Below are 19,898 nucleotides of genomic sequence, written 5' to 3'. Positions count from 1 at the left end.
TGGTCACGCTTGCTGCTGTTGTGACTACGTGGTAAATAAGACAGATCAATATTCACATGAATTCAAAGTTTAATATTAAAGTTTGAAATATGCAATGTGATGTTTTCCTACTGGATCCCATTTTCAGTTTTTGTTTCGCTGTTCAATTGCTTGTTTTTACCTTGCACAAAGCAGCATAGACACAAACGTACGTCACATGATGAAGAAGAAGGTGGACACACAGTAAACAGCAGGCAAAGACACATCATTACAGGTAGAAAGTTAACTCGTGGAAATGGCAAGGAAAGGGGACACAAACACACACACACAGACAGACTCGCACAAGCATACACACGCACGCACGCACACACACACACACACACACACACACACACACACACATACACTCACACATACACACACACACTCACACACACATACACACACACAGACTCGCACAAGCATACACACGCACACACACTCACACACACACACACACTCACACACACACGCACACACATACACTCACACACACTCACACACACACACACACTTAGACACACACACATACACACACATACTTTCTCTTCTCTCTCACACACACACACACATACACACACACACTCTCTCTCTCTCTCTCTCTCTCTCTCTCACACACACACACACACACACACACACACACACAGGAGAGAGAATAAGAGATACAGAGAGGAACACGCTCAAACATGGGTACATCTGTGTATTTTTCATTCACTATGGGAATCATAGTTAGCATTTAATTTCTTGACAACAGTTCGTGAATTCCTTGAAATGAAGGTCCTCTCTGACTTGAGAAATTACTATGACTATGTTGAAAGTAGCTCATGAAATATCTGGCCATATCCCTCAAAGTCTTGCCCCATCTTTCCCTACGATCTTAACGGAACTCACACAAAATCTTAACTAAAACGCCAATGCATGTTCGATAGCCGCGTCATCATTTTTAGTCACCTCTACGAACTCTGCAGCTGCGAAGAACCCGACGGAGTAAACCGTCCTTGAAATAGGATGGGTAGGACATGGCCAGCGTTGCACCTTGCCCTTAAGATTTGTGTCCATTAGAAATGATCTCCTGTACAAATCTCAAGAACAAGGGCCTACCTGTTACGACTCATTTCTCTTTCTTAAGATGTTTTACTTCACAGATATTCCGAAGCATTTCTTTCATCTTTGGAATGTCAAAGACAAGTAAAGATTTCTTATACCATCTCCACAGATGACAACTCGCTGTGTGTCTGCATCTCTAGCGGTGCGACGACAGTCCTGTGGCCCTGGCCCGTCCTTCGCCCCTGTCTGTACTGGAAGCCGATGGAGCCCCGATCAGCTTGGGCAAGGTCCCTCGGACCAGACATCGGTACAACACGGGTAGGGTCCCCGTGCCCGAGGAGAGCACGCGCCTGGTCCCTCGGGCTGAATCGGCCGCCATTCTCAAACGCCACGGCGATGGTGCTGACGGTGTTGACAGGGGTGATGCCCACTCGGCGGTGCTTCCGGTTCCGCCACTTGTCCCTCAGCTCCGTGAACAGCTTTCTGACGTATTTGCGGACGTTGTCGTTCATGGCCGTGTAGACGATGGTGTTGATCATACTGTTGGACATGGCCAGGGACTCCATGACGAAGTGCAGGGTGAAGTTTAGCTCGGTCTTGGAAAGGATGTCGTGGAAGAAGTCTCGCACGATGGCGTAGCCGTAGAACGGTCCCCAACAGAGCACAAACAGAATCAGGATGATGATGAGCAGACGGACACCTCGTCTCTTGGATCTAGTAAAAATCAATCAATGACAAATATGGTACTTCTAAATCTTTGAAGAAAACGCTACTGACGTGTCACGTTATTCCTTTGACATTTCCATACAAAGAGGAAGGTTGATTTGTTTGTGGACGGTGTTCAGCACCAAGTCTAGGTGTGTTAATCTATGTGTGAATTGTGGTCAGCACCAAGGACAGGTGTTTTTACATATATTTAGATGGTGTTTAGCACCATGGACACGTGTGTTAAAGCAGCAACATAGACAGGTGTGTTTATCTATGTGTAATGGAGTTCAGCACCAAGGATAGGTGTTTTGATATGTGTGTGGGCTGTATTCAGCAGCAGGGACAGGTGTGTATATATAGAAGAAGATCTTTATAGAATGACAATGGTACACTGTATGGCAACAAATTTTACACATATATGTGTGGATTGTGCTCAGTACCAGGAAAAGGTGCGTTAATTTATGTATGGACTGTATTCAGCACCAGGGACAGGCGTGTTCACCTACTCAGTAACCCTAAGTCATGTTTCGGCCTTTCAGCCTAATTAACTGCTGCCCTTACTTTCATGCGTTGTACAACGGTTACTTGATGTCTTTGTCTGGAATTGCTGACATGTTTTGAAGCTAAATATTGATTAGATGCAATCTGACTACATTCATTTCACATATACCTTATGCATATCTCAATATTAATATAATAAGCACTTGACGATGTTGGTACCATCAAACACCTTGTGCATCGCACAGAAATATTTTTTCAGTACAAATTTGGTATGTACGTATGCAGCTAAGACCAATCTATAACATCCTGTTGAGACCACATCTATAACTGTAATTAGAAGAAAGATATCTTATGATATTTACAAAATTTTGACAAAAACAAACCCTTCGGAAATATTCATGAAACCATAGCTTAGCACTGGAACCCTCTAAGACAATGGTCTCAACAGAAGATTGTTGTGCAACTTGTCTCCTTTCCAACCATATGTTTTGTAAGTTGGAAAAATGTTGTCTCAGCGTGCACAACCTTATAAAGAAAAGTACTACAAAATTTTAACTTTTGGCATCTGTAGATGTGGAATCTGATCTTCTTGTTGTGATTGGTGAACAATATGGCCAATAAACTTGTTGACATAGCACCCTCACAGTAAGAAAGCAGACTACCTGGCCAGAACAATGGGTAGTTCACGGCTTGTTTACCTGGCTCCAGACGCAGCTTGGATTGCTTTTAAAAACAATGCTAAACATGTTTTCAAGCATAGGTGGTGTAAATAATTCTCTTTACCCTATTACAAGTTTTCAATTACAGTTGTAAAACGCTAGTTTTCAAGAAAATTATGGCCAGGCCTATGCAATATAGGAGACTATACAAATAAATGACAGCAATGCAATTGGTGATCATAAAATTAAACAAAATGTACATGTGTATCCACAATTCTAACAAAGGAAACAACGGGGTTGGTGGGCAATTCGTCTGAAATTTCTAATGTATTTTTTTCTCTATCGATCTGCAAGTCCATCGAAGAAATCACTGAAAATCTTTTTGTCTTGTCTTGAATCCCTTGTTCTATCAAAGACGACGATCTTGCGCAAGCGAGCAACTTCCCATGGGTTTTTAAGTCAAGGAAAACTCAGATGTCTCCGAACTGTTTGGTACAATAATGTTTGAAGTAATTTGAAGTTATTATAATTATGCTGTGTGAATTGTCAAAATGTGGATCTGACGTTACCAAACTTACAAACTAAAAACACTAGAAGTTTGTAGACACAGTAAATGTTTTTGAATTTGAACACATCGTTATGTTTCTGAAGGAAAAGACACTTAGCATTGCTTTTACTGGCCTGTGTTATTTTTGTTTCTTCCGTCGCCAGCCAGAAAAAAAGTGCTGTGATGTAGGCTAAAACAGATTATAACATTTTTAAAAATCGCTATCCTGTAATGCTTGTACAAGCAAGGAGGTTATATAGATCCACATCGGAAGTTTTCTATCTTTTCTAAGCATAACGTTATATCGTATACACACTCATACAACGCTTTCATCTGCGAACAGGGCATCAAACGTTTGACAATGTTTTTTTTTCTTTTGTGACGAATTTTCTTTTCCCTTCAGAAACACCCTGCATTTTCTTTGAAAATGTGGCCTTTCTAGTTCAATTTCTTTCAATACACATCCTAGCTTGGATTCCCAGACAGCCCTGTATGATGGCCATTCACACTACACGGGGTGCCAGGTACCTTCTCACCTGGCCCAGCAGCACCCCACCTGAAAAGTTTTCACAGTAGGCGGAGAGGGGGCAATTATTGAACAATAGCGAAAATCTGTGAAAATTGGGGTCAAAGTTGGTTGCTATGTGTTGCTAGGGGAGCCAACACCCACTTTGCTGGGGGTCCCTGAACATGACTTGAACCGCTGAGAGTATGTATGGATTGTATTCGGCACCAGGGACAAGTATCGTTATATATGTGTTACTGATGTTCAGGAACAGGTGTTTGTATCTATATGTAAATTATGTTCTGCAGCAGGGACAGGTGTGTTTACTACGTGTGGATTGTGTTTAGCACCAAAGACAGGTATGTTTATCTTTGTGTAGATTGTGTTCAGCACCAAGGACCGAACTATTTATCTATGTGTGGATTGTGATCAGCACCAGGGACAAGTGCGGCAATCTATGTGTTAATGATGTTCATGTATGTTCATCTATGCGTGGATTGTCGTCAGCACAAGGGACAGGTGCGTTTATCTTTCTACACTGATGTTCAGGTGTGTTTTATCTATGTGTATATTGTGTTCAGCATCAGGGACAGGTGCGTTTATCTATCCGTGGATTGTTTTCAGCACATGGGACAGGTGTGTCTATCTTTCTGCCCTTCGTTTAGGTCAGGTGCGTATATCTCACCTGATGATGGCTTCCTCCTGAGACTGGGTGTGGTGTCCAGGGACACTGCGGTTCCAGATCTTACAGGCAATGCGGATGTAGCAGTAGGACATGATGAGGACCGGCAGGATGAACTCACACACCAGGACGAAGATATAATACGTCTTGTACCTGCAGCGGCAAGACAAACATTTCAATGTAGAAACAAGTCACAGCAACCACTTAGGAGAGAAATGGCAACGATTTATAATAACTATGAAATCACATCTTCATGAAACGTGAAAAGCCATTGCATCTTAACAACTAGATCGTTTGCTTGGATCAAGATGAAAGATGTTATATGGATAAGGCAAAAGATAAAAATGACCAGCAACCAGCGCAGTTGATTTCTGGCTTTAAATGTAAAAAAACTCCCCAGCCATCCTTATTTACTACTCGAAAAGCCTTAGATGGATCCTGAGGATATTTGGTAGGTGGGTAGGGGTCAGGATTCAGGAAAACGAAGGTCATGTTCGATACTTGCTACCTAGCGGCTTGTTACGATACTGCAGCGGAACTTCCATGTTTTGAATCTTGTTCTGAACATGCTTTGATCGTGATTTTTGAGTAGTAGTGCTGTAGGTCTGGACCCCCTAGCGGAACTGCAGGCGCCGATTTCAAACTTTGGACGAGAATAACTCGAGAACGTGTTGACGGATTGTCATGACTTTTGGTATGTAGATTATCACATAACTGTAACTGCCAGAGAGAAATTTCAATAAATGTTCATTATACAGATTACCACTTCATTTGCATAGTTGCATGGGAAAATATAATAATTCCATAGTGTTAATTGACGGGAATTTCATAGTTTATGAAGATTATGAAGCTTAGTGAAGGTGAACATTATTGAACCTAAATCATGCAAATTAGTTTATTTATAATAATAATTCTACGATAAGATTTTCATACTTTGGACATTTTGCTCTTGGATAGAAAGGATTAACCGAGACAAATCATGCCCTTATTTGCATAATCAAATGGGGAAAATGTAAATACTTCACTCGAAAAGCAAGATTGCAACCATAAAAAATGGTGCTCAGACGATTTCATTTTGGTAGTTTATGGCTGAGATACAATTTTTCCCCAAATTCAGAAAAAAAAGGAGCAGCCAATCCGTGAACCAAGAATAACAGTAAGTGCTGTGAGTAACCTGATACTCCAGAGGAGTGAGGTCATACACCCTCCATATGGTAGACGACCCTCATAATTACCTCCATGAAATGTCATGGAGGTTATATTTTCTGTTATGTTTGTCTGTCTGTGTCCAAGATTACTCAAGAACGGCTGGATGGATTGGTTTCATACTTGTTGTGTTGGTGGGGTGTGATGAAAGCTCGAATTGATGAGATTTTGGGTTCCGTATCTGTCGTTATAATTGATGTAATAATATCACAAATCACCCCTATATCTGCTATATATTGGAACAGGCATCGTTCTTTAAGCGTTTATTACTGAGGTTATCTCCAAGCAGATGGTGAGGTGATTTGTATGACAGCTGTTTGGGGAACCCTGAGCTTTTTGAATACGATAATTAGTTTTATTTATGTCTGCTTATGATATCTGTAACAGTTGACTCCTTAGAGCAGCTGTTTGCCCATTCCGGTCAATTTGAATATTTTCAGTTGTATTTGTATGTTGGTGTACAAGTTAACTCAAGAACGATTGGATGGATTGGTTTCATACTTAGTGTGAAAGCTGAAAGTGATTAGATGTTGTGTTCTGCCTTGCATTACATTGAAGTTGTGTTAGTATGTACTTGGTTATATTGTATATCTATTATCTGGATGTGTTTGTTAATTCCTTATCTGAACAGTTGATGTCCTGATGTTGATGGCAACTGTTTGAAATATTTGTAACAGTTGGCGCCTTAGAGCAGCTGTTTGCCCATCTTGACATTTTAGAACATCTGTTTGGGGAAGCCGGACAATTTTGATTGTGATAATAAATTGCATGTATGTACTTGTGCGTTTGGGGACACAGTGTTATATTTCGTTTGTGCTGTTACATATATATTATGCAAATTCAATAAACATCATATATCAATATGTCACAAGTGCCTGTTTATGCATTCTCAAACATACTCTGTACCTTGCATGCTTCCAGCACTAAGCACTATCATAACTTTATAATATTAAAAAAATGCGCCCTGCAAAAACCACCTGCAATTCCCAGACTGTTTGTTGGCGCATCTGAATCATTGTGGGCAAACCGAACCACCGTCTATACATGATTAGGTGTTTGAAGAAACACGGTCTGAGCATTAGCGGCTTATTACATGTGTACATAGGGTTTGTCCGCCCCACCCTGGAATACGCCTGCCAGGCATTCCACCATGGGCTTACAGTAGAACAGTCATGTATGATAGAACGTGTCCAGCTCAGACCCTGTAAGATCATTCTTGGTCGTTCATACAGTTCCTACAGTTCAGCGCTACAAATGTGTGATCTAGAACCTCTGCATGTAAGACGTAAAGTTCTCTGACTAAAGTTTGCCAGATCCCTTGTTCATTCTGAGTTTTCCAACTGGCTCCCACCACACACCGCTCTGAGGCACATGGTCGGTACCTCAGGAATGCTGACAACCGAACATCACGGTTCAAGAACACCACGCTACCATATGGCATCGATCTGTTAAACTTACATTAGACTTTGAAGTGTCACATATTTATATTTCCTAATCAGATGGACATTGTTTTTGTCTTTAATAAATAAACCAGTTCTCTCCCATAACAGTTATATCCATTACTCTCAAATACAACCGACCATCAACATATATAACATCCACAAAAAGCAATAAATATTTCATGGAGGTATGAGGTCCCCGAACTCTAGTTGGTCATATGGTTAGCTTATCATGCCAAAATTGAGGGTATATCTATATGTACATAACAATCTCAGTCTGGATTCAATACATTCCAGTGAAAGGTAGGTACACTGTCATTTCCCGTTCCAATCAAATTGAGATTTCCTCGCATAAACGTTTTAAAAAAATTACAAGAATAGAACACTCTAGTGATTTCATTACTAATTGGGTCTAATGTTTAAACTTCGTCTTGACTTCACTTCATTCCTGTGGAAACAACATCTTATGAATTATTATAAGTGCATATTTATTACATTTATATGTCTACAACTGAGTACAGCCAAGTTGGAACTTACTAACCAAAAATTAACAAGTCTTAACTCTGCCCTTCAACTCCCCCACAAGAAACTCCTTCCACACCAACATACACAGCCTCTCCACCCTCCCTACAAAAACTAATGATTAGATTTTGGGCGCCCTAGTAAGTCATTTGCATATAATTTACACAAGCTCTTGATATCTAATGGAGGTGTGAGGTCGCCTAACTCTAGTTGACAAGAGTTTGTGTGACTTTATCAAATGGCATATAACGTTAAAGCTATGCTACGTAATATTTGGACAATACAAAAAGTAGATTTTCCTGCCGTTACTTTACATAGTAAGCTAAGTCTACCTTTTAGCTTTGAATATCAAGGCTCAGTGAGAGAAGTTACAACATCAGTGCATCATAGTTTTCATACAAACATGTCTACAAACTGTGATCTTCCTACATGTACCTCCATGCTTCCTAGGGAAACACGCCCACATCTGGCTTATCAGTGTCTTGTGTGCCTGACTGCACAGTGGGGTGTCTGATGACAGTTGCACCAGAGTTTTTGAAAAACGTAGTATTTGCAAGATTTCTGAAGGGAATGTAACCTCAGCTTATTGATACCCTACAAAATAGACTAAGTGCATGATTATATCCTATTCTGAAGTGAAAAAAAAGAGTGTTTGAAAAGAAGAAGATCTTCCCCTGTAGCCAGCTGGAGTGTGATTAACTCATTAGCCCACCCCCTAGGGTGCCTACTGGAGGCCTGGAAGTTGTTACTTACAGCCAAGAGGGTCTAACTTGGGAGGTCACAAAGATAATTACGTATAATTACAGACATCATTCTACATAACAAACCTGGTTTATTTGGATAGGTATGTGTTCGTGAAACTCCAGTTGGTCAATTTGCTGCCAGTGGTACAAGAGGAGTCTAGACCAAAACTGTGACCTTAGTGGTGTTACATTACATGTTCTGGGACCTGTCTACTACCCGTGTCGTTCTGGTTTGAACAGCTGGTAGCGGGAGAAAATGCCGGAGTAGAAGCCATGTTTAGACATGTTTAGCTGTCTAGTGGAAATGAACTTTGAGAGAATGAAATATTGGTAAGTTTTGAAGCCTTTCTTTGTGTTTGTTTTTGTACAGAAGGCAATGGCAGTTGGATTTGGCGATCCCTCTCCTGAAAGTAGCGAGGTGGCATTGTGGTCAGGGCTAAAGAATCTAAAGGTTCTGATTTGAACTCCACGCTGCTTTTCTTTACTCATAAAACTGGTGTGTTACGCCCAGAGGCGGTTTATCGGATATGCGAATCAAACAAATAATAACAAAATTATCTATCGAAACGCGATATTTTTGTGCTATAGGAAAATCTATTACGAACATCGTATCACTGACAACTCAAACGGTTTAGCAGGAAACACTTCTTACCATCTTACTGACGTCATTTCCCACTAATGGTCTATTTTCACTAGTTCGGCTCGAATTGACTCATAGCAGGGACTATGCAACTAACAATTTTTTTATTGACATGTTGTATGTGTGTATGTTGCAAACTGTATGTGTCCAAGTATTATGTGTATTACTCCTGGAAGCGTAGTTGTTGCAATCATATGTTAACAGCTAAAGGAGTTAAACAATAAACAATTAACTGCCCAATGATTGCTACAAATGGCTAGTCCTGTGCCATGGATGGTAACAATACACAAAATGAAAAGAAATTTAAAGGTACATAACAGTCGTGTTGCAAACTACAGCATCTACCTGAAAATAAGGTCTGATATACCAATAGTGCCCCAGTTAGGATCCCTGAAATATTCACATTCCTTGTTGGCATCACGGCACTTGCATTGTATACTTATGCGTATGACCCAACCTTGGCCTGAGTCGGAAATAAAAGTCAAACATTCTCTTTTTATGAAGATGATGGAGCGCGATTTAGTCTCCTGGTCAGAAATCTTTCTGCCACAAAGTCTTTATAGTACACACGACCCCTCAAGCTTGAAGACCGCTGGGCGAGGCAGACTTCTCTTCAACAAGATTGCCACACGTAGAACGACAAAGACTTTTATCGCCGCTATGTTTTTCATCAGCCTCTAGGGTGCACAGGGGTCTCATAAAAGAAACATTGGCTCCTTCTAGCTGCGAGAGCTCAATCTCTCATCCTATGATCTCTACAAACGACAATAGATCATGAAGTGGAATTTTCCGTTTCAAAAGAACGAGAGCGTTAATGGGCTGTTGCTATGGTGGATCATGGAATGCATGTAGATTGATAATGAATAATATTTATGGGACAAAGTTTTCATAGGTGTACTGAAGCAGGTTCTATCCTCATGGAATATATTATAATAGAGAAAAGCTGGAGACAGAGGGGCGATTTTACCCTCGGGCAAAGTTGCTGGGGAGGGTTTTGAGGTCTTGAATGAATGAATTAAATACCTTTATTGTATATTAATGACTCTATGGGTTACGTTACAGGTTGTGGAATGACGTGACAAGCATATACATCAAAAGTAGAAATTTATCCGCTACATTAAGATGTTCAAAGTAGGGAGAATCTCCTTTAATAATGTGTTAAAGTGATAAAGCACAATTTACGTACCCCCCCCCTCGACCAGGAGGTAAGGGACTAGGTAACCGGAGGATTTGTCCCCGTTGTCGTTGTGGATTTCCGTGCCATTAAATAGAATAGGTTTTGCATACACATTAAAACGTTTGTTTCTTCTTAGGCCCCGTTCATGATTAGGCCCCGTTCATGATGCAAAAAATGAAACGGTTCTATCGGTTAGGCCTGGAAATCCGACAGCAAACGACAGGAAACGGTTCGTATTTTGGGCAATGACCCTAATTGACGCAGGCGCAGAAGGCCCAAAACGAGTCCATACAGTATTTTAGCCTATTTTCGACTTTTAGCAGGAAAATGTAAGTACATTTCTATTGGTGAGACAGTGTAGGTTGCAGATGTTCAGATTCGGCCAAAAAACTAGGTTTTGGTCCATCTTTTCGGCATGTGCTGACCCCTAATTTCAAGTGCTGAGTCCCAAAAATGACGTCATGATTAGCAAGATGGCGGCAAGGTTTGACCGCTGGAATAGTTGCACCGGTCAGAAAGTTTAGATATTAGACTTTTGGACACTTGAGATAGCGGGCTGCTGTGTGGGGTGAGTTCTTATGACCTGGAATGTTCACGGATGAGATTATGACACTCTGAACTTGCTAACTTTTACATTATCGCCTATGTAGATTTGTATTAGTGCTAACTGCTCTTTTGCGTTCACGATGCAAACTTGCAAACCGTTCAGTTCCTTGAAAAGGCATGGTAATGCGACCTCTGACCCCTGAGGTTGTTGTGATCTTGCCCAAACTTGTAGTTCTGTGTCAGATTTTGAGTTTTTGATAAAAATTGAAACAATGTCTTACTGAATTCGAAGCTGGGTTCTGTCATGACCTTAGAAATACCTCTGAAAACATTGTGGTCTCGATATATGCCATGCTATGACATTTCCACTGGATCTCTTGACACATTCCCCTTGCGATATCAGGACTGCAGGCTTCTCAGTCTACCAGGAGGCGGTCCGATAATAAAAACGAATTTTATGATTGAACACGCGGCCGAAACACCAGAATCACGGATTAAAAATTGTACTTTTTCCCCGTGGCGCCACCGCACGTGCCCGGATGTAAAACGGATCGCGCCGCTTTTGCATTCATGATGCAAATTCGCAATTCCGGATAAGGAAGAAACCGTTTCAATACTACCTCGCGAGGAGGTTCCGAACAAACCGTTTCCTATCGTTTCAGATCCGTTTCGGACCGTCCATGATGACAAAACTTATCCGTTTCAGCTGGCCTAACCGATAGTAACCGATAGAACCGTTTCATTTTTTGTATCATGAACGGGGTATCATAATCTGGTAAAAAAGAGATACTAGTACCACATAACTGAGCCGGCTGGGAAACCGTTTTGCATCACAGAGTGAACGGACGATGATCCCCATGGTCTCTTGTAGGTCTCTCGATGATCGCAAGGATCTTCAGATCTGGTTTTTACAATGACCTCAGCGATTCTGAAGGTCTTCCTTTTATGTCTCAATGATCCAATGACCTCACTGTCTGATGATTTATGAACACTCGTGGGTTGCCCAACAGTCTCGGTCTGTGGCCTCATCAGGTCCGCAGTGCCATATATCGACCTTGTGACCTCCGTGACTCGTTGTAAACACGATTACTGCAGTTTTTCTTCACTTCATTTCCATGAAATCATTACAATACCCTTGCCTGCCAGATATAATGGATACGGTGTAAAATGAATAGGTTTTCTAACTTTGTTTTTACTACTTGGGCCTACATACGGCCAAGGCTGCCTAATGAGGCTACAGCTATGAGACTGTGAGTTTGCTATCACCACTGGTCACAGCAACACTTAACGTTGTGCTGACAGAAGGTCTGCTCCATAGCGTAGTCGGGTCAGGAAGTTTGTACCAGAAGGGGGGGGGGTGTCGATTACTGCCTGTTGGATTTCTGCGCATTACCTTACAGGTTTGTTCCTGTAACAGTTGATGCAGTGGTTGACTTATTACATGTTCAGAAACAAGCCGAGCACAATAATGATCGCTAAGGTCGTTGTGTTGCAGCGTCAAGGAAAGCTGCCAGGAGGACGAGCATTTAATCACTTCTTTAGTCTGTACAGACTTACAGCTCACAACAGTACATCCACAGCTTCTAGAGTTATGCTGAACGCCAAACAAACACAGCAAACCGTGTAAATCCTACCAATACATGACCTTGTTGGTCATGTGGGCTTTAACAAGACGACGAGGTGATTAACGAAACAAATTGCATGAGAGCACGTGCAAGGTTATATTTTTACTTGAAAGTCCAGCGTGACAGAGGTTGGGTTGCAATTGTCAATCAACAAGAACAAAACAAAAGTAATGATATTTTCCAAAAATTGGCAAACAGTCAATAACAAACACTCAAAATCAAACACTCACCTTTCAAATCTCAGGGTCAAACTATATAGATAAGCAGCTTTTACACTTTTAGTCGAGCCATCAAGCAATTAAGATTAAAAGCACTACGGGCCTCGTTCAAATTGAAATCATTCTTATTATCTAACTCCAACCCTTCTATTTCCCAAGAATACCCAGGAATAGAAAAGAATTTTCATTCTGACGGCATTCTGGCTCATTCTTGCTCTCGTGTGAAGGGGCCTTAAGGCAAGACCCTGTGGTGCAAAGAGTTTGCATCTAGATATAACGGTATTGCAATCACATACCTTTCCTATCACGGCCAGAAGAAGTATAGGTTACCTGTTCATAAAGCTGGTTCGAGATCACTTTCGCAATGAAGCGGGAATTGATAACTGCAGTGTCACGTTCATTCATCTCATGGCGGCATAAGAAGGTCAAATAGCATCTCTGCACTTTTCACAGCATCGCAAAATTAATGGCACATAAACGCAAGGTACAAAGAAGAGTGGGTAGAATATGTAATGGGGCGCAGATTCATCAAACGTGAGGGTTATTCCAAGTAAGCTAGAGGTTGCTCGGTAGGTCAATATAACACATTTTCGGCTAGTTCACGCCCATAGCTTTGACAAGCAATGATATTGTTATGTGGGGTGTAGCAGGCCCTCGTCTTTGAAAGATTTCCGTTTGTTGATGTGTCTCTTGCTTCTAACAAGGGATAGGATTAATCCAGATTAAGTGGGCTATAAGTCAAACTTGTCGTGGAGCAGATCTATCTTGTTGTAAAGCTGTTCTGGTTCTAGCCCTGCAATCGCCCAGCTAGCAAGAAAAAAACACAATAATCCACGTAATGTGATGATGCGTCATTTAAACATTGATCACTCAGCTACGAAGATTCGAAGGCAGGCCCACAATCCATTACTTCATATAACGTCATTGAACTAGCACTGCTAGTTCAAATAACATCACGTTAGATTGTCCTTCAGGGTTGGGCAAGTTGGAGTTCTAGAGTGGGCGGGATGTGGTACCTGAAGTGCTTCGGAAGTTCTGTGAATAATCCATACTCTAACAAGAGTTTAAACGACCAAAGGCACTAAATTGAAGAACCGCCGCAGTTTTATTTCCCTTGTCAATATGTCAAGGCTTTCATTGGGATGCCTCCAGTAATCTCCAAGCAGAGGTTCCGGTCGGGGGATAGTAGTGACCGGGATTCGTTTCAGCTGTCTCACTTCATACTCTCCCTTCAACCGAAACCTCTACTTGGAGAATATGCACCCGATACTGAAGACTGTCCTGCCTATTATGGGGTTGTTTTATCTAGCTAGACTGTAGGGTGTACTTCATATTGCCCTTCCTGCAGAAGGAATGAATTATTCATTCACGGATATTTGTAGTGCATTTTAGACATTCTCACTGCATTTCAGATATTCTTTTGGCCATATTCTGGCAGGATTCGCAGTGGCTTGCGGATTTCGGTTTTCCATCGAATGAGATCAGAATGTTTCGAATAAAGTTGGAATGCCGTAAAATGCGGTCATACTTCAGTTAGAATACTTAGAATACACTTTGAATGCCGTTCCATATTTCTCCACTTCAAATGAACCTCGAAAGTTTTGGGCATGACAAACACATTCAGGACGGCCCCAGGAGTGGGTAGAAATATCTGGAACGAGGTGAGAATTTCTAGAATACACCACGAATACCCAGGAATATGCAAAGAATATCCATCTTGTCGGCATTCCGGCTGATTCCGTTTCTCATGTGAAGGGGTCTTTCGGAACAGAGTAGAACACGACAGAATTCAGGTGGAATTATCTTTCATTTTCAAAACGAATTAGCAAAATTTATACAGCGAGAGATAGGAATTGAGAATACAAAGATATTCTCTGGATCCGTGTAGCCAAGGAATTGTTTGGCCTGTAGGTAGTGCATATGTCAGTCCTATACACTCTTCTGTCCACAAAAGGGCTGAAGAGTCTATCTTTGACGTACCAGAGCAGGACGTGGCACGTTTTACATTGGTTATGTGATACTCCTCAGAGATTTTAATAGCCGAGTAGGCTCCTTAAAAGACTTCGTGGACGAAGCTCCAATAAACTCTGAATTTGAATTTATTGAAAATCTCAACATCCCAAGAAATTTTTCTGATAAAAACCCGCCCAACACTTTCGGAAATCTTCAAGTACTGAAGTTTTGGAAACAGTTGGTTCTCTCAATTTTTTTCTCCATTTATACTCCACACAATAACCCTGTTGTGTGTATTTTATAGAAGTAGGGGAAGTGCGTTACTCTTCATTGCTGATACATGTACAGCTAGCTGATAGCAGTGCATTCCATTCCTGAGGGCTGGTTCGTTACATCTACCAGGAAAAGTACATTTCTCTTGGCTGTAGGTTTTAGTTACAGGTGGGCTAATGAATTGTGCCACGGATAGTGCGATACATGGCAGGGAAGTTTCAGTCAATTCCCGGTTTCAGTTAACGTTATGTTGATCATTGATGTTCACCCCAATCGTCGCCATGGCAATAAACGGTTTTATTGCCAGTCTTATTAAGTTCGCGGGGAATCGGCCACCGCGAAAACCGCGAACATTAAACCACCGCGAAAGTCTTTGCATTTATAGTATGCAGAAAAGAAAATGCACTTTGTTCTAGAGTGTTCTCTGTACAAAGATATACGTAATGTCTTTGTTAATATTACACTTGTAAAACGGAAATATGTACACCTAACAAAGGAAGACTTGTTCAAATTCAAATAGCTAATGTCAAAAAGCTAATAACTAACTATGACGTAATGGAAGAACTACATGTATGTAAGTTCGTTTACACATGTTGTAAAAAGACGGATGAAGCATGTAGAATATAGATATAAGTTTGACACATCATAGTTTATCTGTTAGTCTCTTTGAATCAAACTTACTGCGTTTAGCTCCATGGGGCATGAATATGCAATAAACTTCATTGCCATTGCCATAAAATGGCCGTCATTAAACGGCGGACATCATTACTTGGTCCGGTTTTATCAATGAAAACTACAGCAGTTACGTGTCACAAATTATTAAACTTAGAACTCACTTCGAGCACAGAAGAAAAGAGAGAAAGAGGCGGCTAATCGCCTGTGTTTACAAGGCATCATGGCGGGCCCGTGGTTTCTAATTTGAGAAAGAACCGGAATACGAGGGACCGTGGCAATCATATGCCAATTCATCAAAAGACATGATTCCCGAACACAAGAAGCAACAGCATATTACTCAGACGCAATATAATCCTTCCGCAGGACCCCGAGACGAACCCATGATCACTGGTTAGGGAGCAAATAAGAATTCATCTGGGAAGACGAAACCACTTCAGACCAATTCATCAAAAAGACACAACTGGCCGAAACAATAAAGACTAGTATCCTCCATGGCCGACACGAAGCGGTGGTTACTAATTTGAGAGCAAACCCGAACACACACTGGAAGGTGAGGGACGAAATAACTACTAGCCGATCCATCAACAGACATGGACGAAAACAAGGTGGAAACATATCACCAAAGACCGTCACAAAGTTGCAAACTCAGCCCACGAACATCCCACTTTTTATTCGGAGCAACGAATCCATCAATCTTCACTGAACCGTCAAGGCTGACAAGAAACGTTCACGAATAACTACAGAGGAATAACATGATTACGATAATGAGCGGTACAGGATGCACATGTGCGTCATAATCAAGAAAGATGTCTGAGCAAAACGAAGGAACACCCAGCAGTAGTGTTTTTGCAGTATGAAGTACCCAGATCTCAAAAAGCTTCCCAATATTCTGCTTAAACTTTGTATGTCCCGATGTGACGTCACACGCAGCATTTGCGTTTGAATGAATAGTAGCTGAAGTGTTTTCGAACATTTTATCATCTAAAGATTTCCTTACCCTCGACATTCTTCGTTCAGTTCAGTTATCCTCTATTTCAACAAAAAAGTCCCTGCAGTTTTAGAGTGAGCTACTAGGGGCCAAAACACACACCAATTCTTCCTTCCGCCTGTCAACCCGAAATAAGGCTATTGAATACCCAGGACAAAAGTTACGACGACAGGAGTTCTGCTATAGTACCAAGATCACATAGGGCCCTTGGCGTTTTTTTTTTAGCCTGGAATCCAGCAGTGTTGTGCTTTGGTCGCTCTCATGCAAGAAGCGTACTAGTACCTCTGGGGAACGACCAAAGCACAACACGGCTGGATTCCAGGCTAGACGTTTTTATCACCTATCTAAAAACTTGATATCGTTATAATTCATACAAAGGGTCTCAAATAGTGGTGTGTACCTAAAGCCCGGACTTGGAATTGGACCTAAAAATGTTTAGGTCCAAGTCCAAAAAAAAAGTAAATGTCCGGAGCCAAGTCCGACTTGCAAAAAGCGATCTGTCACTTATATTCCCTTTTTTTGTTCTAAACCATCTAAAACCTTCCATAGACAGTGAAATTTGCACTGGAAAAAGACAAAAACAGTTCGTGTTTACACTGGCTGTCTATCATTTTCATGTATTTTTCACATTGCATTTCAATTCATGCTAACATGCAATTTTATATGCACCATCCCCCCCCCTCAAAAGAAATGAACATAACATGCGATGATGGGTTCAGGTCCGGACTTTAAGTCCGGACCTAAACCTGAACTGCTGGACCTGAATCCGGACCTGAACCTGTAATTGAGTTTAGGTATGCACCACTAGTCTCAAGTCATGGTCACAAAAATGTGGACACACGGACACACATTGTTCATGGCGGTAAGAAGAATAGTGATGCTTTCAAATACCAGGGTGCTCAACCGATAATTGAAAGATTTAAAATTCGCAGCGTGGAAGTCGTTGCAACTTGCTGTGGGGCAGTATCGCTTTAGACAATGCTTCCAGTAAGATATGCAAAGGTTAGGTGTTACAGGTTATTGAGTGTCACATAACTAGCTGCTGCTGCCGCAAACTTGCGACGATGTGTTGCGACAGAGGATGGTTATATGTGCTATACAGATACAGATACAGTCAATTGAAATGTAAACCAGGGATACCAACATGGTGGTTCGCCCTTGCCTGATTTATTGACATGAGCTGTACAGACGTACGACGTCACAAGACTGATGCACCGTAACTTCGGTCAGTATTGAAAACGCTGCCATATTACAGTTCCATTGATGGATAGGTGATTGCCAGGATATGAGAAAACATCTGGGATCATCGCAGGATGAAAAGCGTTGATATTGAAGACCAGACGTCTATCGTCTGATTGATATTTTTCAGACTCGTGGTCCATAGCTGAATGCAATTTCGAATTTAATATCCAGACAGACAGACAGAAATACATATTGAGCTTAAAGCCGCAAATTGCGTTTGTCAAATTAGCTCTACGCAATGTATGCTTTTAAATCTAACCACATTTCTTTGAAATAGTTTGCCAAAACGGTTGTACTCATTCTGTAACAGTTTTTCAGTATAAGTTTTGTATGATAAAAATAGTGACTACTGATAGACTCTACCTATAGTAACAAATCTCCCTAAACCTTGGAGAGGAATCAAATATGCAAGTATAACGTTAGTTTACCCCTCCCATGCAACTCTTTCTTCCGCGTAGCAGCTATGTTGAACAATGCTAACCAATGAATGAGGTACATGGATGAATTTGAGGATGGCTATCAAAACCCTGTGGCAACTTTTATTATCACTTTGGCTTGACTTCCATTCGGCATTCTCAGTAGTGGCAATTATCAAAGATATTATGTATGTCCAGTACGGTTACAGGCTAATCAAAACGGTACAGACTGACCATAATGAACATGATAAAAGTTACTGATATGATAAAAATGTCGTCCTTAAAAGCAGCGCGGTTCACTGGTAATAGAAATAGGGACTTGTGGCAGTGTTAAGTAGATGCGAACACACAATGGCGGCAATGGTGGACTATCAAAGACAAACGCATTTCCTTATAAGTAAAATGTCTAATCCAAGTCATTATTTTGAACAACAAAGGTACAAAACTCTACTCAATACTAAGATCGGGAGGTAAGGTTTGATCAACTCCCGCCAGGATGGAACCCTCTACAAGTCTTATCGTAGCAGAAAAGGCCATTTAAGTGTTTCTTCATTACTTATGTAAATATTAAAGTAATTTGAATGATTTATAATACTATATAATAATTTGAAATGTTCACCTTCACTGAGCTTCATAATGTTGTAAGTATGAAATTCCCATCATTTACCACTATCATTATTTTTTCTCAATAATCATGCAAAAAAGGTCGTCATTTGCATAATTGACTCTAGAATACACTCTGGTAGTGCGAACAGGGACACATCATCAGTGATGAGCCCGGGGTCATTGGGTGTTTCGGGTCTTTAATCACCATACACCCTTGCCCGGGCGACCCAGCCGAGTTTGATCATTCCCCGACCTGTGTCCGTGTGGCTTCCACGGTTCCCCCCTACGGAACCACAACCAACGTGAGGCTTTCTCTGCAGCCTCTAGAATATCCCTGATGGATTTCCGAAGACGGAAACCTCTTACTCCAAGGAGTTTTAACACATAAGCCAAAGACTGCCCTGCGAAACCCCGGCAACCAACCTCCACTGGTACACACCGGGCTCTCCGCGCCTTACTCTGGCTTTGTACTACCAGCTCGGCATACTTCGCCCTCTTCCGCTCGTTGGCTTCACTTATCCGCTCCTCCCAGGGAACAGTTAGCTCCAGCAGAACCACTTGTCTGGTGGATTCTGACACGAGTACCATGTCAGGGCGAAGTGACGTGGCTACAATGTGTTCTGGAAACTTGAGCTGTCTCCCAAGGTCAACTAGAAGCTGCCAATCTCTAGCAGTGGCGAGAAGCCCACCTGCGGAAGTGGGTTGTTGTCGGGTTATCTCTCCGGCCCTGACAAAGACAATTGACTTCTTGGGGGGGTTGCTGACTCCTACTACTCTGGATGGCGTTGCTAACTGTGTCTGCCAAGAACCTGGTCAGTAGTACCTCCCTTCCCCCAGTGCTTTCGGACAACAACTGAGAATGTGTTCGAGGGTACCTCTCCTCTGACAGAGTTGGCATGAGGGGGTCTCTGCCAAGCCCCAGACATGCAAGTTAGCTGGGCTTGGAAGGACGTCATACACTG

General features: G+C 41.6%; 1 protein-coding gene across 1 annotated transcript; it reads right to left on the bottom strand.

The window, feature by feature from the left end:
• Positions 1-608: 608 nt before the first annotated feature.
• Positions 609-19,524, bottom strand: LOC118420151 (probable G-protein coupled receptor 83). The gene is made up of 3 exons (XM_035826860.1): positions 19,376-19,524; positions 4,671-4,820; positions 609-1,779 (listed from the first exon to the last, which is right to left on the bottom strand). Exons 1-3 carry the CDS (start codon positions 19,522-19,524, stop codon positions 1,218-1,220), a joined length of 861 nt encoding a protein of 286 aa, XP_035682753.1. The 3' UTR covers positions 609-1,217.
• Between the last annotated feature and the right edge of the window lie 374 nt (positions 19,525-19,898).

The sequence above is a fragment of the Branchiostoma floridae genome, chromosome 7 (assembly GCF_000003815.2).
Source record: "Branchiostoma floridae strain S238N-H82 chromosome 7, Bfl_VNyyK, whole genome shotgun sequence".
NCBI lineage: Eukaryota > Metazoa > Chordata > Leptocardii > Amphioxiformes > Branchiostomatidae > Branchiostoma > Branchiostoma floridae.
The sequence above is the reverse complement of the archived record's forward strand: the minus strand, read 5'-3'. Positions and strand labels throughout refer to the sequence as shown.

Coding starts and splice junctions, on each gene's coding strand:
- LOC118420151 (XM_035826860.1), bottom strand. CDS start 19,524: ATGGTACTCGTGTCAGAATCCACCAGACAAGTGGTTCTGCTGGAGCTA. Junction 4,821..19,375: donor AGTAAGGCGCGGAGAGCCCG/GTGTGTACCAGT, acceptor TTGCCGCTGCAG/GTACAAGACGTATTATATCT. Junction 1,780..4,670: donor CAGGAGGAAGCCATCATCAG/GTGAGATATACG, acceptor GATTTTTACTAG/ATCCAAGAGACGAGGTGTCC.